This window comes from Nelusetta ayraudi, unplaced genomic scaffold (genome assembly GCF_046127955.1).
Source record: "Nelusetta ayraudi isolate G7.1 ecotype Tasmania unplaced genomic scaffold, CSIRO-AGI_Nayr_v1 ptg000017l, whole genome shotgun sequence".
NCBI lineage: Eukaryota > Metazoa > Chordata > Actinopteri > Tetraodontiformes > Monacanthidae > Nelusetta > Nelusetta ayraudi.
Window position 1 is genome coordinate 10,114,104 of NW_027466067.1, and position 27,570 is coordinate 10,141,673.

A 27,570-nucleotide genomic window follows, 5' to 3' on the forward strand; every position below is an offset into this window, starting at 1 on the left:
GAGCAGAGCCTCACACGGGGGTCCTGACCTCAAAATCTCTCCCTGCAATGCACGCGAGAACAAGGTTGCATCACAGAACCCCCGGTGTTATTTCTCTCCTGTTGTGAGACAGCGAATCGATCCAAGTCGTGTGTTTAGTGTGTTTCTGCCTGGGGGCAAAAGTTAAAGGTGATTCGTAGATGGAACACAACAGCGACGGCATCTTCAAAAGCGTCTTTGAGCCAAACCCAGTTAGCGGAGTGCCAAATGACAGCGTTGACACGAGCGCTCTTTAACCCCCCCCGAGACAGCAGTGCAAATCAGAGCAGGTTGACGGCCGAGTTTCCCTCCGCGGGCCCAAACGGCACTACGTGAAGGCGTGCTCGAGACAGGGGGGGGGGGGGGAGGGAGGACAGAGAGCGCTGATGATAAAAGAGAGGAGCGGAACACAGCGTGGCTTTGTTGCCGCGCGGTTCTAGAGGTGGCCGTCAATGAGCATCAGTGTCTGACATTTCTTTGGTAGCACCGTCAGGTGGTTCGCAAATGGGTTTGTTTTGTTTTTTCCCCCCCGCCCCTCGGGAGGCTGCTTCTCTTGTCTTCTCTTTCAGACGTCGGGCATGTCGGAACACAGAAGCAGTTAAACACAAGACAGCGGTTAAAAGGAAAGGAAAAAAATAACCAAGAGAAGAAAATGAATAATTAAAAAAAAAAAAAAAAAAAACACCAACTTTCCTTTCTCTCTTTATATGTACAATAACTACAGAGCGCAGCGGAGGGGAGGGGGAGGGGGGGTGGATGATTGAGAGCAGCAGCTCTGATCTCCACTCCAGGCCCACAGTCAGACCCTTGATGTTCGTTGCTGATTGTTGCCTGGCGTCACCATGCCAGGGAAGTAGAAAGACAAGAGAAGGCAGTGCTGTTATTGCTTTTTGCGGATGGTCTACAGTGAGGGGGGGGCCGGGGGAGGCCGGGGGGGCTGCAGGGGTTTGGGATGCTTCTGGCAGACCAGCAGGCAGGCGTTCCCTGGGGGGGTGCTGGTGACAGACCAAAGAGAAGAGGGCAAAGAGTGTCGGAGCAGGGGTTGCTGGGAGGAGGAGGAGGAGGAGGGGGGGGGGGGGGGGTGATTCCTGCTCAAACCCCTCCCCCGCTTCAGGAGACCACGGAGGGGGAGTGGTTGTGATTGACCATGTGGCTGCTGTCGGGGGAGGAGTTGGGGCTGCTGCCGGACGACGAGGGGCTCCCCTTGTTCTTGATCTGCAGCCACGTCTCGCCCAGCGCCTTGGCGAAGTGGTCGTCCACCGAGCCCGTGATGGACACCGAGTTGGTGGCGGTCGGCTCGGGCTCCTTGTAGTTCTTCCCCAGGCTGCGGCGGAAGTGCTCCTCGATCACCGGGTCGCAGGCCGTGTTGGCTGTGAGGAGGGCAGAGTTTGAACGGAAGCGGTGAGCGTGACGGGTCGACGGCTAAATAGTAGCTTCTAAAAAAATTCAAAAAATCACTTCTTGCCAATATGAACTTCAGCGGCGATCACTTGGTCATTGCAATGCATAAAACATCTTTTAAAAAAAAAAACTGCTGAATCAGACCTTTGGTTCTGTTGGTCGTTTAACAACATGAGTGCAGTGGTTTTTTTTTTTGGTTTTTTTTCCACTGGACAATGTGTGCACAGGAGAAACTCACTGTTGATTTTTCTGTAGTTGTTGGGGAGGCTCGAGCAGCCGTTGTGAGAGACCGGACAGTGAGACAGGTTGCAGTTGCGGTTGTTGGCTGGGGCGCACGTTATCACAGAGGGGCGATTCTGCACGCACACACAGAAAGAAGAGGATTTTAGGATCACGAGGACGGCCGTTCGGAGGGAGGCAGCGGAGGGTCGAGAAACGGAGATCAGAAGTGCGACGGCAGACGGTGAGTCGAATGCAGGATGGAGCGACTCGCTAACCACTGCTACCTTTTTGAAAAACAAAATCATGAAATATTTTCAGATTTGACTGCAATCCAAACATCTCGTCAATGAATTAGAATTTGAATTCAAACGTTACCATACATTCAGTTTTCCATGTGCCTATCTACAGTATTTCATGAAGGTGCTTACAATGGAGTTCAATGCAGAAGTGAGTCAGCGTGTACATCAAATCTAATGAGGGTGTGAAATCCGGACTTTTCGCTCACCTGCTGCCGCTCCACGGCGCTGACGGCGTGCGGCGCGCTCGCCATCGCCACCGTGCTGCCGCGCACCGGCTCCACCAGGCTGTTCTTGGTCAGCGCCAGTGGCTGGTCCATGGCGGCCAGGCTGACCAGGTGGTGGTGGTGGTGGTGGTGGTGGTTGTTGTGGTGGTGGTGGGCGTGGCCGTACAGGTGGTTGGCGTGGACCCCCAGGGCGCCGGGCCCCACCGCCCGCTCAATGGGGCTGCGGCTGCGGTCCTTGGAGATGGGGGAGCTGCGGAAGTCTCCGCTGGGCTTCCTGGGACACAGGAGACGGAGACGGGCCGAGTTGAGTTAGCTTGCGCGGGCGGGCGGGTGGGCGGGACGTGTTCTTACCAAAGTCCAGGGCGATCGAGGGCCCCCGCGCAAAGACACCGACTCAAATGTGTTTCAACGCCCCGCTTCAATAACTCCCCTATGTGGGGCGTCGAGGTCGAAAATGGACAGGAAAAAAACACACCGAGTCGCAGCAAACACACAGAGAGGGTCAGAGAAGAGGCTCGTAGAGACGCAGGGAGAATACGAGGAGGATGAGAAGAGGGGAGAGAAACAAAGGGTCTATTGTGAGCGGAGCTCCGGCGTTGAACATCGCAGGCCACGCAGAGGCTATTAATATAGCACACACGCACACGCACGCGCGCACACACACACACACAAACGCACACACGCACACACACACACACAAACGCACACACGCACACACACACACTACTCTGTGAGTGTTAAAGTGTTTTGTCTTAGCACACTCTCTTCCTTTCCCTTCCTTTTAAACACTTTCAGCCGCAAAAACTCGGATAAAGTTCCAGCAGCGTTTCCTCCTCCTCTTCCTCCTCCTCCTCGACCCCCCCCCCTCCCCCCCGACATGGAGCCACTCCAAAACTTCTCCACACAAGAGGCAAACAGGCGCAAACTTAAAAGCTCTGAAGAGTGGTTTTCTCTGTACAGCAAGTCGACTTTATCTTTCCAGTGAGCCTCGAGTCGTTGGCGCACACACACACACACACACACACACACACACACACACACACACACACACACACACACACACACACACACACACACACACACACACACACACACACACACACACACACACACCTCAGATGATACGGCCTGCAGTGCTACGGCGGCAAAGCAGGGAACCACTGACTGCATCCCACTGTTGAAAATCCATTTGATCTGCCAAGGCTGCTGAAATCCCTCATCTCATTTTATTTTCATTTACTTGCTTTTCACATGCACAAACTTGACACGCAAACGCTAAGGGTGAAGCCTGGGAGAGCCTGGAACAGCCTGGAACAGCCTGGAACAGCCTGGAACAGCCTGGAACAGCCTGGGAGAGCCTCGGAACAGCCTCTCCGTCTCCCACCACCGACGACCGCGGCTCGGAAATGTTTGGGTGCTCGCGTGAACCGGCGCTGCCTGCTGCTCGGTCTCGAACAGGCAGCAGCCACTGTGCACTGTGCAGCGCACCGAGTCCGGTGGTGCAGCAGCGCACCCGCGCACTCTGACCGCAGGTCCGCTGCACTCGCTACAATGCGAGGCCCAGTTAGGGGAGCACAGTTCAGCGCAGGGATCTTATTTTCTTCTCCGCGACACATCCACAAGCGTGTGTCCTCATTCCCGGAAGAATAAAATAAAAATATGCCGTAAGCTGAATGATCCGCTCGCACTGCATGTCTGAACAATGAGGATTGGGTGGCGGTGAAGGGGTTTTGCGTGGATGCAAAAGCAGCAAACGCAGACAAACAGTTGTAGCTCCATGTGACCAGGCAACCTGGCTGGCTGGGTCAAGCATCTGGAGTCCACAGCAGCGTCCTGCACAAACAAATAGTCTCAATAGAAAAACAGAGCAGCCAGGGAGGAAGAGTGGAGGGGGGGGTAGAGGGGGAGGGGGGGGGGTTGTTGTGAATGGTCAGGGTCTTTGCTACAAGAAAGAGCGAGGTCGCTTGTTTCCTTCGTTTGTGCCCAAGAGCTTACATTACCCAGAATAAATCCCCTCCCCTTTTCTTCTCTCTTTGTCCCCCCCCCTCTCTTTTTATCTCACAATCAGCACCAAACTTCCTGGAGGGGGCCGAGAGGCAGAGAAGTGGCTTTTATAAACCCCATTGGACGGCGCAGCAACAAGCTCTCTGTTGCTGTAATGTGGAGTCAAGGCTGACGCGTCTTCCTCGCCAAATAGTGAACTGCACTTCTGCATTTCTGCACTTTATACATCATCTAATTTAACTTATTTTAACTTATTATTTTTTTTTTAAATGTACCAAATAATATATACAAATATACATGGCTTGTTTTTTTGCTTTTCTTTTTTTTTTTAAGTGATCCATACACAATGCATTGTGAGTATGATGCGCACAATTCTTTCATTGTGTCTTTTATATCTTTTTTTATGTATTGTCTTGTTCTCATCCGGACCATTTTGTGTCCGTAATAAAGTTTTAATATATATGTAACAACATTAAAAGTGTGTAGTAGACGCCGGCACCCATAGGTGCTCCAAGCCCCACGCCGTTATCCGTGGGTCCAAACAAAGCTGCGCCGAGCTTCCAGGCAGGCAGGCAGATAATTCAGCTTTTTTTTTTTTCTCTCTCTCGCCGTCGTCGCTCTGAAAGCAGCTGGGTCTGAAGTTAGGTTGAGTGGAAGTAGCTCCAAACTTTAATCACTGCCAAAGAGCAGACGTGCCCACATCCTCACACAAGAGGGGAGGGAGGAAGGGAGGGAGGGAGGGGGCCTCTGCGGGAGCCAGTGGAGGGGATCAACAAATCTAACCAATGAATGAGCGGCGCAGGGGTCGAACACCCCCCCCGCCTTCCCCTTGCCTGATTGCCCACCAAACCCTGGACCACATTTCATGCCAGGGAGCGGGCATTGAAAAAGCCCTAATCTGTGCGCCTTTGTCTCGCTTACTCACCTCTCAATTACCATCGCCATCGCAGCTGGGGAGGGAAGGCTAAGGGGCGGGACCACATGGGGGCTGCGCGCAATGGTTTCGGGGATATGGGGGTGAGGGGTTGGTGGTGGTGGCGGTGGTGGGTGGGGGGGGGTCACATGGGACTGAGCTTGCAGAGAGAGGAGTGCCAGGTCGGAGGCGAGGGGAGAGGAGAGGAGAGGATATGAAAGGGGGCGGGGCACTCTGCGGAAGCAAATAACTTCAGGCGATTGCACCGACTGAAGAGAAGAGGGGAGTGCGCGGAGGGGACGGTGCGACTGACGCGAACGGGCCGCTGGCCCGCGACTGAAGACCAGGAAACGTCTCAGAAGTGTGAAGTGGCTTTTCCGAGGGCCCTCCCGGGCTCCGTGTCGTCTATTCTCGCTTCAATCGGAACCACGTGAGCCGACGGCGGAGTGGGCAGCGTGACAGAGCCAAACGACCATGATGTCTATTTAATTCTACCATTAGCAGAGTCTGGGTTATGTGCAGTCTGACATTAGCGGTGGACGCTTTGGTGGAGGCCCGCCGGTGCGTCCCCTTCATTTCAAAGTCAGGCAGCCCAAACTGCGAGGCACTTAATGACACAGTCGTACGCCTCGAACACGATCACGTCACTCGGTGCTGTCACCGAGGCTGGATTTTAAAAGAGCCCTCTGTATAATAGGCCCCCGTCTCGGAGCTAAGCTGGACCCAAAGGCAGCGTGTGTTTGGATGGCTTGAAAAGAAAACAATGTAGTTAGAGCATGAAAGAAAACTTCCATTTGTATAATTCTTTGGTTTGGAGGCAGTACAGTACGCAAGGCCGGCAGAGGGCTTTCTGAGCGAGCCAGGTTTTCACTATAGTTTAGCGTGAGGGAGGATACACGAGCTCCTCTGAGATCCTCACAGAAAACTGTCACTAAAAATCCTGGGGTTGGACAGGAGTCCGTGTCTTCCTCCTTGATACAAAGGAGCCGCGGCAGTAACTGAGAGGGAGATACACACAGGAAACATCTGGGAAAAATCATGGTGTAGAGAGAAGACGGTTGAGAGAAAAAAAAAAAAAAAAAAAAAAAAAAAAAAAAAGAGCAGGCAGAGGAGGATGAAGGGCTCGACCACAGGTTACAACCAGGCCCGAGCGCTGCGAAAGCCTGCAAAAAGCCACAAAATGGATATATACAGTGTATATCCGCACACATGCACATACGCACACAGCGCAAGCCGCAGAGGCTGCCGCCGCGGCTGCTATGAATACCGAGTATCCAAACATCTCCAGAGAGTTTACTCTGCAGAGTCCACTTTCTGGTGAGAGGGTGGCAGCAATAATATTTGTTCCATTCAAAATAGAGCACTCAAAAAAATAAATGAAGGGGATGCACCTTAGCAAATATCTTCTATGGGGCTCAACACTTAATTATAGCACGGCTGGGCTGCTGATTTTCAGCAAGTGGGGACGAAGGGAAAGCTCAGATAATTCAAAGTTGGGATGAAGAAGACTTTTGCTGTATATCTGAAGTAAGTAAGACTTTTTATTACTTCGTTTTTACTACTGTCATACATCTGAGCTGTTTACATGTCGGCACGCACGCGTGCCATTTGGAAGTTTACTCAATTTGCAAAAAAAACAAAAAACTGAGGAGCAGATATCGAACATGGGGTCAACAGCAACAAGAGGACAAAGAAAACAATGAACACACACAAACAAAAAAACACCCACACGCTCTCCCTCCTCTATTCACGTGTTCACACACCGCGTAAATAGTCGCGTGTAAAACAACAAGGAAACAATGACTTAACCAGACGCGCGCACACACACTCACAATATACACAATGGCGCGTGCACACACACACGCACGCACACTCGCCCCCTTATTTTCTCCCCCGCTCGGCCGATGCAGAAGCTTCCATGAGAACAAGTCGCTGATGAATTTCCCAGTAGGAAGCAGCTGCAGTTTCTCTCCTCACAAATCGTTTGCTTGGAATTAGCGCGCTGTTTTCACAGTAAACAGGCCTAAATCTTAAGAACATAGGCTGTAAGCAGTTCCGACATGTTGGTTTTTAGATTAGAGCTGAATCCTAAATGGTTGGACGGGCCGCGACAGACGGTCATAATTGAATGTTTGATTGAATTCCACTGGAACTCGGCTTTCATTTCTGGAGCGAAATAAAACAATCAGGCAGAAGCTGCTGCTTCTCCTTGATGGCTTTTCAATTGATTGATTGATTGATTGGCTTGTTTTCCAGCTTCAGCACTGGCGGGTCGGTGAGGCTGCAGCAAGCAAGCTCTGTTTAAGACTCTTCAAAGCAAATGAAAGAAAGAAAGAAAGAAAGAAAGAAAGAAAGAAAAGCAAAGGAGAAACTACCTGTCCAAAGAAGACACATTCGCACAAACACACTCGGCGTGGGAACAGTTCCACAGCACGCTCCGGTGCAAATGTAAAGGTCCAGTTTACATTCATGTGTGTCAGGTGCCGTGACAGACAGATCGCTGGATCGCATGATGGAGCCATAATCGCCTGCGTTGCCTTAATCCTCGAAACCAAAGAGGTAAAACTGTCTCAACTTTATCTGGAATGCAATATTTTGCCGAAAAACATTGTTAAGAATCTGCTGATTCAGGACCAAGGTGACCTCAAATCCAAATGAATTCTGAGATATCGGAACACCCGGATGGTCGGGGTTCACGGCCGGATGGAAAGACAGTCGGTTGTGATGTGTGCAGGCAGCACGGCAGCAGCTTGAACAAGTTTAGGAATAACTTTCAAAGTTTAATAAACTAAACTTAAAAAAAAAAAAAAAAAATTGTCACGGTGGCAATAATAATCCTTAGCCTAATAAGCCTATCCCATGAATCCTCCCTTGAGCTTGTAATGGCTGTACAACAAAAGAAAACTGAGCTTCCTCCTCCGTGGCCCCGCCTGAAGACTTGAGGTGTCAGGTGTCCGTCTGTGTCAACACGCCACTGCTGAATGTCTGAACTTGGGAGACAAAAGCAGCCCAACTAGAAGCGACTTGAGCGAAAACGCCATTTCAGCAACAACAACAACTTTTTTTTTTTTTTTTTTTAAACACAAGCTCAATGAGCAATTTGGCTTCAAAAATTCAAAAGAACAGTCGGCAATAGAAGGAACAATCACTGCAGACAAAAACAAGTTGGTCAGACAGAAGTAGCCGGTGAGATCCAGCAGCTGGAGAAGTGTCAGATAACCATCTTTGAATATTTGAACTCTGTTGTGTGTGTGTGTGTGTGTGTGTGTGTGTGTGTGTGTGTGTGTGTGTGTTTGCCTGTGTGTGTCTGTCTGTCTGTCTGTCTGTCTGTTAGAAAAGTGTATACATCTGTGAGTGCATGCTGAGAAGATTCAGAGTTCACTCTCTGTCTGCGCTCCTGAGTTATTTCTGTGGAAGCTGTTTTAACTTGTTCCGAACTGACTCTCTTCAGCTGAACTTTTTTGTTCCCCCCCCACAGAAAGCCCATCATTGTCCACTTTAGAGTAATAACTGATCTTGGGGAAAGCACAACAGTTCAAACATTGAAGAAGAAGTCTTCCCAGTGGTGGACTGCAGGTTTCGACAAGTTCCTGTGCAAAGCGAGGAGAAAAAGAGGCCCCCGGGCGAACCTCAAATTCAATTAATTGAGGTGAGACATTTTTAGGGTGGCCCAGGGAAAAAAAATAAATAAAAATCTCAAGGAAGCTTTGTGCAGAGCCCTGGCTTTAATTTTAAGTTGCTGCAAGTCAACTAGCAGTTGACTTCAAGGTCATAGTTAGAATAAGGATTAAATAAAAGGGATTATGGATTATCATGGGTTGCTTCTAGGAAAATAATCATGGCACAATGAGCACTTTGGAAAGACTTACATCATAATGAGCCTTTCTCTTAAAAATCAGTTCTGTATTCCCATGCAGTCCCTAATTTTAACTGCCCTAAATAGTTGCTTGGAGAGGTTGTGGTACGACTTGCAAGAGTTGCAACATCAACTGAAGCTCGTATGACAAAAAGTGCCATTGTTCGCCGGCACAGCGAGTTACAAAATAAAATGCAACCCGTGATACGTGCCTGACGCCGTCTGTTTATCAACGTATGCAACAGTTAACCGCGTCGTGAAGTGGAAAAAAAAATAAAATAAAAAATACCTCAGAGGGTGGAAAACAAGCGAGGCGAGTGGGATGATGGGTTTACTGCCCGCTCTCTCCAGAGCGGAGGGGGGGGGCAGGGGAAGGTACTTCCCTCACCGCTAATATATCCTGCGCAGAAAACAAGATGACTGTGCACAAATGTCAAGAGGCACAAGCTGATCCTTTGTTATGTCAGAACGGTCACAAGACGAAGGAACAAACAGCCTTCGCTCTGTGCCGACCGCCCTTCTACCTGAAACTCAAGCCGACAAACGCCTGTGAGTCTGGGCTTCTGTGAACCCGAGGTCGAACAAATCCTGCCGCTTGCATCTCAACGCCTTGCAAGAGCTCGTTCAGAAACAACAGCAACATCCATCCAGCGCAGGTTCATCAGCGACTTCCCCATCTTGACGTCCCGCGTGTTCTCCTGCTCGACCGCCGGTCCAGGAAGCGCAGTGTATCTATTGTATCTAAATTGATGCGGCATTGTGTCCCCTCATCGTGACCTCGGCTCACGAGTAGCTCGCTCGAATGAGAAACCGGTGCATTGTTCTACGCTGCCACTGTTTATTGTCCAATCACTGGATTAGAATCTAGTACATGTACTGATACCATTCTGGATGAGAAAATACTAAGCTTTAGCATGCAGGCAGGCATGCATGCAGAACTGAACCACCCCGCTGAACATCTAATCTGTCCCTGCAATAAATAGCAATGGCAGGAGTCCCATGACTGACTCATTGGAACCAGAATGAGAAAGAGGGAGAGAGTGATAGAGAGAGAGAGAGGTGGGTGGGGGAGGGGGTGGGGCCTCTGATGACTCTGTTGCCCCTGGCCCCAGCAGTCCTTCGCCACCAATCAGCACTCCAAACTCTCTGGAATCTCTGGAAGTGGGAATGTGGGAACGCCGGAGATGTGAGTAATCTTTCTGCTGCGCGGTTTCCAAGCTTCCCGAGATCTGCGGCTATAAGGAGAACACTGTCGAGCCAGCTAAACCTGCCGTGCCCCCCCCCCCCCCCCCCCGCCCCACCTCCCCTGCCAACTCCCCTCCCAGGGTCCAATGCGGTGGGCCTTCTGAGAAATCCTGCTTGTGTGTGTGCTTCAAAAAAAAGAAAGAAAGAAATGGAGACCACAACAATTGGCCAACGGCAACAGTAATGTGCAGAAGTAAAAGCAAATGGATTCCGTTCAAAGCTGAGTCTCAAGTGTTCTAATGCAGTATGAGCACAGTAAGGCTCCAACAGCTAATGGGTAGCGAAAAAAAAAGGCCTCCAGCTGCTAAGTAAGAAGTTTGATGGAGCTGCATTTTTTTTTTTAAAAACCTCAATTTCACCGAGTAAACAATCTGCTTTTTTTTTGGTTCAGTTCTAGAGTAAGTCTGAGAAGAATGGAAACTGCCAAATTTAACAATGCACGTGTGTTCTGGCAGTATTGAACCCCTGTGAAGGCTGGATACTTGAGATGTGCCTTCCGGCATCTAAAGGTCCTCTACGTTTGGGCTCAAATCGCAACAACCGGTGAACCCACAAAGCACAAATAAATGGAGACGTTTTACTTACAGCTGAGTGGCAAACAGCCGGCTCATCTTTGCCACATGTTCGTTGTCGTCCATGTCGCTGTCCCCCTGCTCCCCGCTGATCTTCCTCTTGGTGGGGCTGATGGGCGGAGGGCCCGTCCTGTGGCTTGAGATGGAGGACGAGGAGGAGGAGGAGGACGACGACGACGAGGAGGAGGAAGATGAGGACAGTGACAGTGACTGGAGTCGGGGGTCTCCCCTCAAGGCCGCCTCACCTAAAGGGACGACAGGGAAGCAAATAGGAATGAGAAATGAATAAAATAATAGAATTAATCGTAAAATAAGAAGGTCTCACGTGTTGAGACGTGAACCCGCTTAACTGGTCGTTAATCATACGCGCAGACGGCGGTTACTTCACTGCTACGCAAACCAGGTGGCCACCTTTAAAGGCTGTATTGGAGGATCATGTTGACTACATTTTGCTGAATGAGGAGCAAAGCTCTGGCATGAGACACAGGGAGTGTGGTTGGGAAAGTTGTGGAGGAAATAGCTGTGGAGGGGTTTTCTGAGTATATGCATTTGTGTGTGGCGCGGACCACTTCTGTGTGTGTGTGTGTGTGCGTGCGTGCGTGCGTGTCCGCTCTCGTCCAGCCTTCTCCCGGTACAGTAGGCCCATGGAGACCTCAGTGCGTGGGAGTTCCAGCAACAGAGGCAGGAAAACTACCACTGGCTCCGTCTCTGCACTGGGACTTTCCACTGCTTCAGCCTCATGTATCTGTCTGAATTTTCCCAAACAAAACACTGAGCCTCGAGACCTCAGCCGCCCCGACTCCAACTTGCAGCTTCCTCCATCAACTCCTGGTTCATTTCTAGCTAACTTTAGATTAGTGACTAGTAACGTTGGGTAAAAGTCGTAGAAACAAACTGTCTACAATCAGGGTCAAACGATTCGACTGCGCTGTATTAAATATCTATGTTAAAAAAAAAAAACAACAACTATACAATTCATATTACAGACGTATTACTTGTCCAAAGATGTGTATAATGCACACATATTACTGTTCCAACAATGACGGTAAAGCTTTGCTAGACATGCTAATAATGAGGATTTCTGGAGTCATTTATAATAGTTGACATTTTACATGTGCTCTAATGTACTATTGCAGTTGTGGCATAGAGCAGTTTAACACTGTCGTTTAACACTGTAGCCCATGTGATGACATGGTGATTTGAAGTAACGCAATTGTGCGCCGTTATGTTCATGACGTGCGTTATGAACGGAATCAAACATAGAAGGTACAAAAAAAGTAAAGACTTCACAAAATATCTCGACTAAGATTAAAGAGTTGCATCTGACGGCAACGCGTATTCAAACCGTCTTTGCCGTTCTGATTCTGGACTCTCCCCTCTTTGCCTGCGTGCACGCGTACAGTATGTGTAGTTTTAGCACGGCCTTCAAAACACTGCAGCAGCTCATCTTCTGTCCCTCTCCTCCCTCTTTCTGGCATGTTCCTACTCGCTCCGCACTCTGCCATGGCAACAGGGGGGGGTGGGTGACATCATACTTTTGGCAGGGCAGGGAGGTGGTGGTGAAAAGGCGAGACTGTGACAGTACACTGGATCCTGTGTAATCAGGATCCTGGAGACAGTATAGCTTATCAGGTGAGGGAGTGAAAAACAGAGAGTGGAGGGAGTCTTCTATTGTTTCCCCCAGCAAAAAAACAACAACAAAAACAAACCAAACCATCAGTATCTAAATTTCATGTGAATTCAGCTTTGTATTTTCTTAAAGATAATGAATAAAAGGAGTCTCCAGTTTAGATTAGACTGACTATGGGCATCAGCAAGCATTAGCTAGCTGAAAAACAGTGTATAGTTTTAACAAAAAGACTGTAATTTAACAAGAATAAAGGAGGATAACAATAAATATGTGCATTTTCTTTCTTTCTCTTTTACTACAATTCACCAGCAAGTTGACAAAAATGTAAAGCTTAATCGATCCAAACTACCGAGAAGGTAGATGTTCCACACAAGACCATAGGCACAGATTAAGAGAACACCAACTTGAGGGGTGTACTGTAGTTAATAAGCAATCAGACAATTGATGAGAAGAGGGCCGCTGGTCAGAAGTAAAATTCCACTTCCTCTCCCCCCCTCTGCTCACAGTTCATTAGGTCCACATGATCAAAGCGTATTTCTCTTGACAGAGCTTCAAACAGCTTGGAATCAGGATGAGATTGGATTACAAACAGAAGTGAAGCCCTCTCTCTCTCTCTCTCTCTCTCTCTGTCTCTGTCTCTGTCTCTCTCCATTTCCTCTGCTCTTCCTACCTCCAGACACTTAGACGATGAGTCAAAACATGCTCTCTTCTGTCTCTGGGAAGCAGCAAATATATTATTTTTGGCCGTGTTTCTAAGTAAACTGAAACCGTCCCAGTGGGCTTTAGCTTTGAAAGTCAATAGATGTTTCAGTCTTTAAATACTTTACGGAGATAAATGTGGTGCTGTGTGTGACATCTTAACTATTAAAAACACCCCCCCCACACACACACACACACACACACAGGCATGGTTTGATTTCTGAGAGAAAAAAAGAAGCAAAACAGAGAAAAGGAGTGGAGAAAAGCTGACTTGAGCCCAAAGGACACGCACGCAGATGCAGCTTTGCTCGCTTGTTTTTTTTTTTCTGAAAAAGTGCTCGACAACTTGCACTGTCACGCATGCACTCTCACTCGTTTCGTTCAAACATCAAGCCGCAACAATCATCAAACATTCAAACAACAAGCTAGCAGCCTGCACTGTGTACTCTGACACACTGTACAGTAGTATTTGCGCCACAATCAAATAATAGCGATGACAAGGCAATCAGTCTGGTCACGCCATTGTTTTGGTTTGTTTACAGTCGGCTGCAGAATTTCATTTATGGAGTTAGGACCCAGAATGCATTACATAACGCTATCTGTGAAATTCAACACCGGATTGTAGAAAAATTCTCGACCAATCGGGATCAAACCATCTCTAACCGCGAGAGCATCATCTATAGACATACAGGCATGACCTTTCTCCAATAATTGTAATGTAGTTATTAATAAATGTGCCCAAAAAAAAAAGAAGTTTGGTGCAGAGAGAATGAAGGTAAAGCAGGTTGGACCATGAAAGAGGGATGTCATTAATGAGGCAGCAGCCACTAGTGCAGGCTGGTGCTCAGTGGCAGTAAGTACTTTAATGGAGCAGCGTTTTTTATTATTATTATTATTATCGGAAGATTAAATTTCACAGTTTAGGTAAAAAAAAGTATTTTGGTTCAGTTCTACAATTAGTCTGAGAAAAATAGGCAACCGACAAATTTAACAACACACACCGTGTGTCCGCATGAAAAGCGAGTGCGTTCTGGAAGTCTATTATATATTCAACCTCAGTAAAGGCTGGATCCTAGACACATGCCTACCAGCATCCAAGGGTTCCCAATAACATCATGCAGGGTTCGAAAAATATTCTGAAATGCTCGGCTCAAATTACAACAAACATCGAACCTCCAAAGCACAAATAAACGAGATGCTTTTCCCTATCCTGTTTGTTGTTAAAACAACCAACATCATGGTCACTTACTTACAAGGTGGGACACACAACACGTATGTAGTCTAAAAGGGCGGTCATAACATTGACATCAAATATAATCCATAAAAATCAAACTATTATTCACCATTTTTTTTTTTTATCACAATGATAGTTGTTGTAAATAATAATAATAGTTTCTTTGTACACCTACGGTGTCTCATCTACTGTCTTGATCCTAATAAATGTTGACAAATGAGACCCTAAAAGCACTGAAATTAAGGGTAAGTTGTGTCATAGCACAAAACAAATATGATGGCATTTTCATATCCCACGCTTCACAGACTCAGACTGCACGAGCCAGAATATTTTGATTTGTCATACAAAGACTCATGTTTCGGAGCCGACTGTATGTATGTCTTTGGGCAAGATCCATCTATTTCTATAGATATTGAAATTGATATCTATGATATCCAAGGCAAAGCACCTGCAATATGTCAAAGCTGTCAATCTTTTTTGATTTTACAGGTTTGAAAATGAAGGGCTTTTCTTTCACTCTTCTCTCTGGCAAGCTCTTCTCACTGTTCTTTTTATCTTTGTGTTTTTGAAAGACTCTTGCGGGAATCAGATTTTCGCACAGTCAGCACAAAAACAACACGAACAAAAGAACACCAAAAAGGAAAACAAACAGAGGGTTTCATCATGCAGAGATGTGTTTGAAAAGATGAAAATAAGGAATTGTTTGTAAACCCATTGCAAAAGGGCACCACCTGGGCCAGATGGGACACAATTGGGATCCTACTTGTCTTTTCCTGTTTATCAGATTCACTCTCACTTAAACTAAAATGAACAGCAGACAGGTTAAAAACCTAAAAACGTGAATTTGACTTGCAGTTTGTCAAACAGGAACTGCAGCAACACCAGCACCCAGAACACTGGAAACAGACAAAAGTATAGCTGTCCCCTGTGGACTGTAATTATGTGCTTTACATGAATTGCCTCATGTTTTACCTTCTCTCGCAGTCAGGTCCCTGTGACCCTAATGCAAAATTAAATCAGCTCCACAACCAAAATAGAAAAAGCTCAATTTGAGTAGTAGTACCAAGAGGCTCGCTAACTTGAGGAACAGAGAAATACAATAACGTGCAGCTACAGGTTAGCAGTTGCTCATCAAAGCTAATCAGCCAAGAGCAAAGCATTCATTGCTGTAAGACTTGAGTATATAGTTTGTGTGATATTACACAAACCAGGGAAGGTTAAGCAACAACTATGCACCCCAAATAATAAATCAGTTGAATGACACTCTTCCAAATTCAGCTTCATATTTTTTGGCCAACTCATGAGATGCTCTGTTCTTTCTCACTTTAATGACATCACATGAAACTGTCAGAAATAACTCGAAATCCACACTGAGAAGAGAAGCCCCCTGCGCGAGACATTGAAAAACAAATATTAAAAAAGAAGGACAGAAAATGGAGATGTTGAGAGAAAAAAAAGAGTGGGACGTGTGAATAAAATGGGTAATGGAATGGGGCAGCAGTCGAGCGGGATGATCAAACCCACACATGGATATACGTTGTCAGCTTCATCAAAGCCATGAGTCTGGTTAAACTTTTCGGAAGCAGTTAATTCCTGTAAAATGGCCAGACTGGCTTGTAAACGACCACCCTGGTGTCCAGACGAGAGGTGAATAAAAGTGACGGGATGGTTAAAAAAAAAAAAAAAAAAAAAAAAACCGCAAACTAAAGGTATTTTTTTATTTATTTATTTATTTTTTTTTTTTACGTCAACTGCATAGCCAGCGGTTGTGACGCCAACCGTTCGGCGATCCACGAAAAGTGCGCAGACAAAAGTCACAAACACTGGAAAGTTGCAAGCGAATAATTGTGACATGGATGACAAACTAATAGACAAAAGTGGGGCACCAACGTTTTCTTTGCAGGGCTATTGGAAGGTTGAAGGCTACGTTAGCGTAACTAATGGGAGAGCAAAAGTTGCCGCGACGACTCGGAACTTTTAACTCGTTGGCGGAACGGTAACGGCCACTTCGAGCTGCTTCTTTTCTTTTCTTTTCTTTTTTAAACAGTGCCGTCGACACAGTCACTTTAAAAAAAAAAAAAAAAAAAAAAAAAACAAGCCCGTAAACTTTACCTTCGTAGCAGAGAATGCCAATGTTGTTGTTCATCTTGTCCAGGTACTGGTAGTTCAACAGGTCCATTTTCGTCAATAGCATTTATCGGGTTGTGTAGCCCCCTCCAAAAAGCACAGCTTTTTCCACTCTTCCTCTCGAGCTACGGTCACACACACACACACAGCTAAAGGCCCAGCCTCCAACTTTCGTTCGCCGAAAAAAAAAAAAAAAAATCACTTTGATAACAAAAAAACTAAAATACAAAAATGAACCCACCGCGGAAATAGCAGAACCTGTTTCCCGCAGATTAGCTAACCCGTCTTTTTGTTAAAAGGAAAAAAAAATGTGGGCTGTAGAAGTCAGTGGCACAGAGCAAAATAGAGAGTAGCGTCAGTTGTCCTCACAGCCAGCTGTAAGTCGACTGCACTGACACGCAGGCTATGCTTGGTATGACTCCTGCGCTGCACCACTGGCTTCCTCCGCTGCTCGCCGCGACACAACTGCGCATGCTCCGTAAATCTCTGGAGCGCCTCAAATATCAAGGATGTTTTACGCGCAAGATCAGCTTCTCCGAACGCATCCGCGGAGAATGGGAGAGAAGGGAGGTAATGGAGGACTGTAGTGAATCTATAGTGACTGCAGTGTCTCGGGTGCTGTGACGGCTCATAAAGACTGCTAATGTCCAGAAGAGACGCGACTACTCCCTGAAGCATTGTTGAAGTGATAACTAGGGTCAGACCAAATTGAAGTGTCATTAAAAAAAAAAAAAAAAAAATGCTATACCCTTATCTGAGCGAGAAAGTCCTCCCTAGAATCTTATCACGGCATGACTGTGATAGTGCACAAAGTATGGACGACGAAGTACTAAACATGCAACAAAAAAAAAAAGGAAAAGAGCGACTGAGTAAACAGTAGGAAAACGAACACGCAATATGAGGGATCATAGCAAGAGTTTAGTAACATCAATGGCTTGCTGCTTGTAAACCATTTTCTCGTAACTACTGACTTTCCATTCAAAGTGATCCTAAAAATGAAATGACGCATTTTTCTTTTCCTTTCTTTACAAGCCCTAATAAAACTCATTAAAAATGGATTGCGAATAGAGCCGAGCATGTAGTTGAATGTATTGTATGTGCGAGTTACACTAGTATCTTTAAGTTGGTGATTGTTGTATTCCGTTTGCTGAAAAGCAAAACTACTGGCTTTATCTAATAAAGTTGGTAAGGACCAGCAAATCAAGAAAGTGGTTCTCTCCTGCCCCCTGGTGTTTATTTGGGGTATAGCGTGCGCCCCCCCGCCGCAAACGTGGTCGTGACGTCAACAGAGGGGGCTGAAGAATCATCAGTACGTAAGTAGTAGTCCGTAAGTACGTCATTCGATTTTAAGTTTGCGTAAAAAGACCAGAGTTTACTGTGGGCATTGCACGGGAAAACGACGAGCAGGGTGTGGTGGTGCTTTTTTTTCTTTTAGTTTATGTTATATTCGGGGGAGGTGAATGTGACGCATAGCCACAAAACAAGCAAAGACATGACAAATTCTGGGAGAACGTAAAAACACCTGTCATGGAACACTCAAGAAAAAAAAAAACACCCATGTTTGCAAGTAAAAATAGTTTGATGCAACAAAGCAAAAATACAAGAGAAACCATGAAAAAAAAAATGTTGCTTTGCGTCATTCTTCAGCACATTCACTTTGTTATATATCCAACAAATATAAAAATACGAATTAAAAATCATGTGACAACATTAAACAAGACAAATGTCCCTGATGATATTTTTCTTTCACACAGGCCTCTGCAAAAAGACAGCTGGTGAGAGAACAGTGTCCAATTCTGTTTGGCATAAAATGTGTTTCCTTTCATGGATTATGTAAAAGAACTATTAAAACAGGAAAGACATTTGTCGAAGCTGTGCAAATACGAGCAAAACAATTCTTAAAAGAATTCTTTAGAATAACCTGCATGGCAACCGATTTCAAAATAAAGGTGCAGTAAGTAGAGTTGCATGTACAACTCTTTAGATTCCCACTTTTATAAACTCATCAACAAACCACGAACACGGAGAGCGAGCATACTTCTACCCTAGCCTGTTTCACAAACACATCTTTTCACATCCTTCCAAACACCTCCCCCTATCCTTCACATACAAACAAGTCCACACAAAGGGCCTCTCCCCTCCTCCCTGGTGGCCTCCCCCGCTACTGGTGACTCAGTTAGGAACATGCTTCTTGTCTCATTGGATACCCATTGTTTTCAGCTCCATACACAAGGCTCAGCTCAGACAGTGGGTTCATTCAATCTTTGGCCCGCGGTTGAAGCTGGTTACAGCAGGTTACTGCAGAGCGAGAGGCTAATGCGTCTGAAAAGTCAACGGCTCGGTTCCACCAGACACAGCTCAGACGCAGGTCTAGTGTGCAGACTATGAATTGAGGAGGCAACTCAGAAATAACTAATTTAAGGACTAAATGCAATCTCGCTTGACCTTGCACTAAACCCACATTTTGTGCTGTTTTGCTGACAAAATAAGGGTTGACACTGTCTAAAATGTAATTGCGGCATTCACACAACGGAACATCATTTTAACTGAGCCTGGTTCTTTGTTCTGGCTCGGAAGAATGTTGAACTAAATCGCAACGCTAAGAAGATTATTACTTACACAACGAGTTGACCAAAGTCTTCCATAGGAAAGGCTTGGTCCGTAGCTGGGTCCACAATGGTCACAACCTTTCTCCCCTCACCGTTTTTAGCTATATCAATTTATGATGCAGACTTGATGATGACCTCCAGAACTGTGATATAGTTCCCAGGCAATACACTAGTATGACTGCTCTTGGTCAAAAGTATTTCGAGCAGCATCATCATACTGGCTTAGATTTTCTTTTTTTGCTGTCATGTTCAACACAAGAAGCTTTACGCTGTTGACCGTCATATTGTGCTAACTTACAGAAGTAAATAGATTATATCTGAACTTAATCTGTGATTTCTTAGATGCTGGTGATGCCTCAGCACACGTGATCACAAGACATCTTAAACATGTTATGACTCATACAGCACTATACCCACCATTAAATTCCATCAAGAGATATGCAGGATATATACAATAAACAAACAAATGCACTGAGATGCAGCTACACTTGGTAGCTATATTAGATTTAGTAGGATAGTTACTCAACTGCTCCTAGTCTCAGGGGGATAACTCTATTTTCTCCTCACAATCCCCACCTTTCCAGTATTCATTCACTCCACAGGACAAGAAGCTGCCACACATATTGGATTTCCTGCAGTGTTTATTGTCTCATCACACAGGTCTGGGCTTTTCCTGGGAGAGGGTGTGACTGGAACACACCCCAGCAGCCAGGTGTGATTCATCCCTGTTCTTTATTCATGTGGCCCTAATGTTGTGACAAAAACACCAGCAGAATGAAGGCCTGCAGGATAGCGGTGGAGCACATAACAGGGCGAGATGAATTGCCTCTGTGATTTGGAGTCTTCCAGCTTCCCTATTTCATTTCAGTCTTTTCCTTCCCTTTTGACCAAACGGAAGGTGGGTACTAATAACCCCGATCCCACAGGCGACAAAAACGCTGACAATCACTTTCTGAGTAAAGTGGGAGAGGGACACCGATGTGCTTTATGAGAGCTGGATCTTTCACTAGGATGAGCACAAGTCACCGGTGTGTGATTAAAACACCCACACACTTTGTGTGTTTGATTGGTTTACATGGGGATATTTTTTTACTGTTCTGCGATGCTGTTTAGACAACTGAGATGTTTTTCTTAGGCTGCTAAAATCTCCGATTACATATATATAATATCAACAGACTACCTGAGAAGGACAGAGCTGTACCACGTCTAATAAATTTGGTCAACTGCAACCCTGGCATGTACACATCAAACCTCATTCTCCACCAGGGAATGATGCCCCCCTAAAATTCCCTTTAATACATATACATAACATTCAGGGGCTTAATTACACTGCTGTAAAAGGAGTCCATGACAGACAACCCCAGGTAATATCAGGTTACGATACCAAAACACTGATAACAAGTGGTTGTGTGGAAGTGAAGGTATTTGGCCATTATCCCACCTGTGTGTGTGTGTGTGTGTGTGTGTGTGTGTGTGTGTGTGTGCAACAGGTGTTACATAGATTGTTTCTGAATAAACAGCAATTCAATATTTCGTTTCTTCGCTTTCTTAGCATTAAAGATGGGGAAGTTGGGGTTTTAACTATTGTTTTAGAAGCATAACAAAAATAGCTCACACTTTTAATCATCCCTCCCTTGGTATATATTTAATAATAAATAGGGTTTTTATAGCATAACACAAGACACATTCAAACAGACATAAACTATATATTTAACGCTACTTGTGTGAGGTAATAATTGCAGGTGTTGTCTGACACAAAAAACATGGCAAAAGAAATAAAATGTTGTACTACAAAGGCTTTTATATATTTTCTTCTGTAAAAACCCTCCACCGTTTATGGCAAGTAGTAGTCAAATGCAACACTGAGAGAATTCATGAATTAATCTTAGGTCATTCATAGTTAAAGCTATTACTTATCCAGCAGGTGCAGAGTCACAGTAGTCAGCGAAGTGGAGGCATTTACATTTTTAGAAGAAATTGAGAAACTCAAGCAGTTGCTTAACGCAAGTAAGCAAGCAAGAAAACAAACGCTAACCCATGACCCGGCAGGTCATTCTTTGTACTTCTTTTAAAGCATTGATATTGACCGCAAAGACGTAGCAGTGCTCTGATTTGTTCAACCTTCCGCTGTTGTGAGTAAAAACCTATTCACCAAACACTCTGACCTCTGTAAGAATACCTTATTAGCAGCATCTTTTGACCAACTACAAAGGTTCAAATTTTCTTTGTGAAAGCCATTGCAATCCTGTTTCATTTCTTTCAGAGTAACTATGGCGAGTGCTATCAAAAAGACAAGAATGTAAAGTATGTGCGGTCCGAACGGCTCTGGGAAACAGTCCCCTGGCTGAGACGGAGGAGTTGGACTCACAAATGTGCCATTTACTGACCGCAAGCGTAGCGGTGAGAGGAGTCTCAAAGTCAGCCACTCCGCTGGATGAGGATCCATTAAAACTTGAACGCTTGTTTGATTTTTTTTTTTTTTAAGCACATTTTTCATGTACAAACTAGAATGTGTAAGCCACCACCTCGGCACCTGTGAGTGTGTGAGGCATTCCTGGCAATTACCTTCAGTGTCTATCATGCTTTATAAATAAGTTTAAAAAAAAAAACAACAACTTCAGATGGAAGCGCTGCAAGATTTTCGACTCATGTGAGGAGCGTAACAGGGATCAATTGTATTTAACCTTGTGACTTGTTACTGTGACCTTTTAACACTTGACATTTGACCTCGTGACCGGGGCAGCCCCTTTGCTCCCTTTTTCTTTATGGCCACTTGCTGAAAAGCAACGCTCGAGAGAGGCCCGATGAGGACGTGAAGGTCTTTATGTGGCCTGGCGTGTGCAAACGGTAGACAGACAAGTCGGTTAATACCAACAGAAGCCGAGAATGAAGAGGACATTGTTTGACAAGTGATGGACTCATGGACTCGCATCCCAGAGCGGGAGATGGACTGGTCGAAACTGTCTGTGATGGGAGGGCAAGAAGGCAGTGAAGAGGGTTTGTGCATTGTCTACGTCTGACTTGGATCCTTTGGGCACTTTAAAAAAAAAAAAAGCTTGCCGATTAAGGAAGAATATTTTACGGCAGACCTCTTGACCCAAAAGCAAACTGATAGCAGACGATAACTCGATCACTATCAGTTGCAATGACATAATAGTACCCGGTGTGTCCCCGCAATAGTATCAGACACAAACAGGCAAGCTGAGCAGAAAGTCAGCCATAAAATTGAAGTGGTGTTCAGACAACTCCTGTGACACGTACGTTTGAAACTGAAATACACCCACCTAACATACCGCAGACTGTGCTTTGCTTCTCTGTGTGCAAGGCTACATTTGCAGAAGACTTGGTGCCAACATCATTCTGCACCAACTCGTCCTATTTAAAAAAAAACAAACAATGTTTACTTAGTTGTAAGAGAAACCAAACAAACATTTGGCATGAGCTGCTTGTACAAAATGTGCTGTTCATCATGTCGTTTACCCGTGAGTGCAATTATGACGCAATAAGACATAATGTGCAAAAACACACAATGCAGTTCAATGCAGTTTACACTCATTTGAGTGCACTTTATATCATATTGAATTTACAGATGCGAGTGGCAAAGGCGACCATGCAAGGACTTGTCGGCTCGTCGGGTGTCAGGGTTTGAAGAAGCAGCCTTCCCTTCCCTTCAGAGCCCTCTTGAGTCACACCCACCCCTCCAGCAGCGCTAACACAAACACCTCTCACAGAAGTTTTAATCTCCACCGACACAGGCCGGGGAGTGAAAGTTTAAAGATTATAGTGTTGTAAATATTGCTGTGTGTCAAGCGTCAACACTGACAAGATTTCACAAGCACCTCTCTGAGCTGACTAATATCTGATCTGTCCGACTCACTTCGCTTCGAGCATTTGTTTAGTATTGACTCATACGGTGTATGCATGCTGTATGATGTATGCATATGTATATAAGAATACAGTTCCACAAGTTCTACATTGTGACAGACAAATACATATATTGATGCTATAAAAAATGCTTTTCAGGGTTTGGTCAAGAGTTAAAAAAACAAAACAAACAAAAAAAAAACATCCAAGCGTCTCTGAAGCTAAACAAAAAAAGAAAGAAATGCTTGCCTGTTGCACACAAAGAACAGTGAGTACCACCAAAAGGATGCAGCTTCAGAATGAAGTTGCAAACCATTAAAAGCCACGTGAACACACTGTAGACTAAACAATCCAACATGGACACACCACATAAAATCACTGACCTGAAAAAAACTCTTATCAATCGCGCCAAAACAGACCCTGTGCCTCAGACATTTGCTTCCCCCTCACACACATTAACAGGCCCTGTGGGGAGGATGAGGTAGATGCTCACAGTGTCGATCCTTTCATTGTTACGCTCAACTGTTAAGCAGCTGTGTCATGCTGTATAAGGTTAGGGTAAAACCTTACCCTTGCCACATAGTTAAAAAAAATAAAAAAATAAAAAGTGAACTTGGCAAAAACACAACCCACAGGAGTAAACTTTTTGCCCCTGGCTTTGTTCAGCACTTTGGACTCATTGGAATTCAGCCCTTTGAGGTTTTACAAAGGTGCCTCTCCTTGTTCAATTAGCAGGAAGCTAAAATCAAATGTTGTAATAATAAGGAAACAATAGCGCTAACGTCCCGGCATTTCTTTGTTGAGCGGGGCAACGGGAGTGGGAGCGCGCTAACGTGTCGGCAAAGTTACGTAGGGGAGGGGGGGGATTATGACTACCTTCACGCGGGCCGGACAGAGATACGCAGCGGGCCGGATGTGGCCCGCGGGCCGTAGTTTGGGGACCCCTGGACTAAAACGTGCATATGTGATCATGCATATATTCTAGAAAACAAATCAGTTGCATTTAATTTTTTACAACCTGTGTATGCCAACATGTGCAGAAGTACGGCATTGTAAAGACCTCTGCCGACCATTTAGTCTGGGCACCAGTTTGTCTTTTGCTGTGGTTCCTGTCAGAAACAGAAGGTCTATATTCCACTTCTTCAGCTGAAAGCTCAGAGCCTCCTTGGAATGAATAACTTTGATGTGACATTTGAGAGTCGCCAAGCATAGGCATTTAAGATTAAACAAAGGAAAGAACGATGTACTGTGAGCCTGGAGATCTGATTAAGGTTAAATTCAAAAACTGCTTTTGCCTCCGGAAAGGGTGGAGCAGACTGCAGACGTCCATGTCACAACCAAAATTACTAAAGGAGGAGTAATTACTTGCATTAAGCATGTGACCACCTATGACATTAAAGTGCAGCAATTACTGTACATTCAAGGTCGGGACCAGTTAGCCGAAACCTATCATTAGTGCTGTTTACAGACAGCTGACGTGTTTTGCAAGTTCATTCGTTCATTCATTTTTCATACCCGCTTAGTCCCGAGGTCAGGGTCACGGGGGTTTTGCAAGTTAAAAATTCAAATTTGTTTTGATGCGATGTTGCCATTTAGGTCCAACACAGTGCCAAATTCCATGAATAGTACAGCACAGTGCGGTCTGGGAAGCAAAACCCAAGGTGGAAAAAAAAAAAGCTCTCTAATAACCTAGAAAACATCCTTTTTTTTGTTGAGACAGTTGAAGTGCAGTGTTTACGAGAAACTGAACAATGTATTTTCTGAAGCACCTCCACGTTGCAGTGGCATCCTGTTAACAAATGCTTGGTACAGAGCACGGCACAGGCATTACTAAAACTTGTCTTAAATGCAAACAGAAGTGGTTATTGACTCAACTGCCTGCCTAGTTGGCTGACTTGACTTGCAGTTATAGTTTGCCAAACTTAACTGTTTCAGTGTGGCAACTGTGGAACTAGCTTGCCCACTCCTCCCGCACTTTTGCTGAGAAAAAAAAAAAAGGATGGGCGCATTGTCTTTAGACAAAGAGACCATGCATGACCCACAACAAAAAGTGACATCAGTGCAGAGGAAAAAAACAAAAACCCTGCAGGGGAGCCAGGGAGCAGAGGAGTAGGGGTGGAGAACTCCCATGCCATTTTATTCAGATTGCAAGAAACATTGTCGGCCCATTTTAGTCAGAGCCGAATGAGGACAGAATGTCAATGTGAGACAGTGCTAAAGCGCTTAATATCTCAGATCATGAAAATGATCCTAGAGGTTGTTGAAATTTTATGAATGCAACTGCGGCCATCAGTTACCACTCATTTTCAACTAAAATACTCTAACAAGAGCTTACACGTTCGTGCTTCTTAATAGGACTCGGTGCTTGAATTTGGGCACTCAGAGCTTCCTCGTGGATCGAATGACCTTGCAATGAAATCTAAGTAATTAATTAAAAAAAATACTGTTTTTAAAAAAATTGTGTTTTAATTGTTTATTATCAACAAGTAAATGTTGGAATTCACCTTTAAGTCAATTCTCTTACACAGGAGTCCTCTGTAGTCAAAGTGAAGTGTACCATGAGGTTTCAGTGTGCTCAAGGTCCTGCTAATATGGGGAGTCCTGCTGACAAAGTTTGGCCATTTCTCCTTAATCTCGGAAGGAATTTATTTTTCCTCAAACCCAGAAGTTATTTGATTAGGAGAAATGAAAAGAAGACTGAAAAAGAGGAAGAGTAGGACAACAGTCATGAAACGAAGAGAACGAGATAGAACACAGAGCCGCCTCAGCCTGGGAAAGCAGCAGGTTGACACAAGGTGAGCTACTTCTCGAGGAACGCAGGTGGCAGTTGACGGTGTTTGGTCTTATTTGTCTGATGCGTATCTGATACTTTGAGCTCGTACTTCACAAAGACGTCTATTGTCCCGATGCCAGAGAAACCGAACCCGCGCCTTATCGCCACGCAAGCCAACGAAAAAAATTGCGTAATAGTTTGTCCACAGAGCACACGTACTCCTGGACAGCCAGAACACATCCCTGCGACTGGAGTCACACTCACCCTCCTCTTCATTGGCGTGAACAAATGATGCCGCTCTTGAAAGAACATCCAGCGGTGTCTCCATAGTTGGACACCTGTAGAGACGCATAGAATGACACAGTTAGTTCCAAACAAAAAAAAGCAAAAAATGAAATATCTGTATATGTGAATATTGTCATGTGTGTCAAATAATTACATAATTAAAATGTATCATCGAAAGTTATGAAAATGTCATGGATAATTACACATTATCATCTTATTTAGGGTTTAAGTGTTGAAAGGTCACCTTTGCAGTGAGCGTGTTGTGACACTCGCAAAGTGAAAGTTAACCAGACAAGTAAGTCGAAGCAGGTTGCGACTCGCCCTCTTGCATGAATGCAAAGTGGGTTTGTGAGCTTAATAAGTAAACTTAAACCACTTTTGCATATTCAAATGCACGACTATCACAAACGAGCGCTTAGATTCAAGCAGGTCTGAACACTGTAATTATCCCGCGAGTGTTCACGACATGTGTGATCTCTTGGACTCGGACCTTGGTCAGTAGAAAAGACACTGCTTTTGCATTTTAGCTACTGTTGCCAAACAGTGCAGAAGCTTCTGTCTTGCTGCGCTATGAGAGGCATTTGTGGAATAAAAAAAAAAAAGAGAGAGAGAGAGAGAGAGCGAGAGCGAGAGGGAGAGAGAGAGAGCTTCCGCGCGCTTCTCGTCCCTCCGTCCGCATTCTTAAAATGCCTTTCCTTCATTACGGCAGGAAAACCGCGTTAACAACGCCGACTGAAGAAATTGGCGTTCCCACAGCTTTCACGTCAGAAATCTGTTTGTCGCTGCCGTCGCTCGCCACAACACAACACCGTCTACGTGGTGCGCGTGAAGAATATGCGTCCACGTTTGGAGTGCGCGTGCGTTTAATTGCGACATTTAACGATTTCGACACTGACCCGACTTAACACGAGTCTAACTTTGAAGTCCGGGCTAATAAATTAACGCTGCGTTCTGACACTGTCTAGCATTAAGTAACACGGTGAACGGTGTGTGTGTGTGTGTGTGTGTGTGTGTGTGTGTGTGTGTGTGTGTGTGTGTGTGTGTGTGGCGCGCTTGACAGAAAAAAAGAAAAGTTGTTTGTAATGACGCTCGTGTTCCCTCCTATCGTCTATGAAATGGATCCAGTCCAAGCTTTATGGTCTTTAAAGTCTCGAATTTACGAGCTGAGCGTGTCGCGGAAACGTCGAGTCTCTCGGCAACACGCTCAAGTCAAAACAAACAAACATGCAAACAAGCAAATGAGCTACCACTTACCCGACAAGAACACGACAACAATACCAGTGAGTCACCATTCATGTTTGGCAGCGCTTACCTCCTTCATACGCCACTTTGGCGTCTTTCCGTACGATAACGCCTACGCAGAAACAAATAAACAAACACGCATTTAAAAAAAACAAATAAACAAACAAATGAAAAGGAGTCCAGGCGCGTAAATAAATATATGTCCCAGAAAGATTCCACGCTGCCCTTTCTTGCGAGGACAATAGTATGGGCTGTCGGGACAAACTTGGTTGTAGGGCTGAACGAGGAAGAGGAGGAGGAGAAGAAGAAGGGAGGGCGGGAGTGAAGGAGGGAGGGAGGGAGGGCAGGAATGC

At 45.4% G+C, this 27,570-nt stretch overlaps 1 protein-coding gene across 3 annotated transcripts; it reads right to left on the bottom strand.

The window, feature by feature from the left end:
• Positions 1-727: 727 nt before the first annotated feature.
• vgll4b (vestigial-like family member 4b) lies at positions 728-27,510 on the bottom strand. Of its 3 annotated transcripts, none has more exons than XM_076025349.1 (6): positions 27,230-27,510; positions 25,955-26,028; positions 10,768-10,999; positions 2,147-2,438; positions 1,658-1,775; positions 728-1,388 (listed from the first exon to the last, which is right to left on the bottom strand). In XM_076025349.1, exons 1-6 carry the CDS (start codon positions 27,265-27,267, stop codon positions 1,129-1,131), a joined length of 1,014 nt encoding a protein of 337 aa, XP_075881464.1. In that variant the 5' UTR covers positions 27,268-27,510; the 3' UTR covers positions 728-1,128. The 3 variants fall into 3 exon arrangements, with proteins under 3 accessions (XP_075881464.1, XP_075881465.1, XP_075881466.1); XM_076025351.1 differs by having other exon boundaries at positions 732-1,388; positions 27,288-27,510; XM_076025350.1 differs by lacking the exons at positions 25,955-26,028; positions 27,230-27,510 and adding an exon at positions 16,430-16,846 and having other exon boundaries at positions 731-1,388.
• Positions 27,511-27,570: the final 60 nt, after the last annotated feature.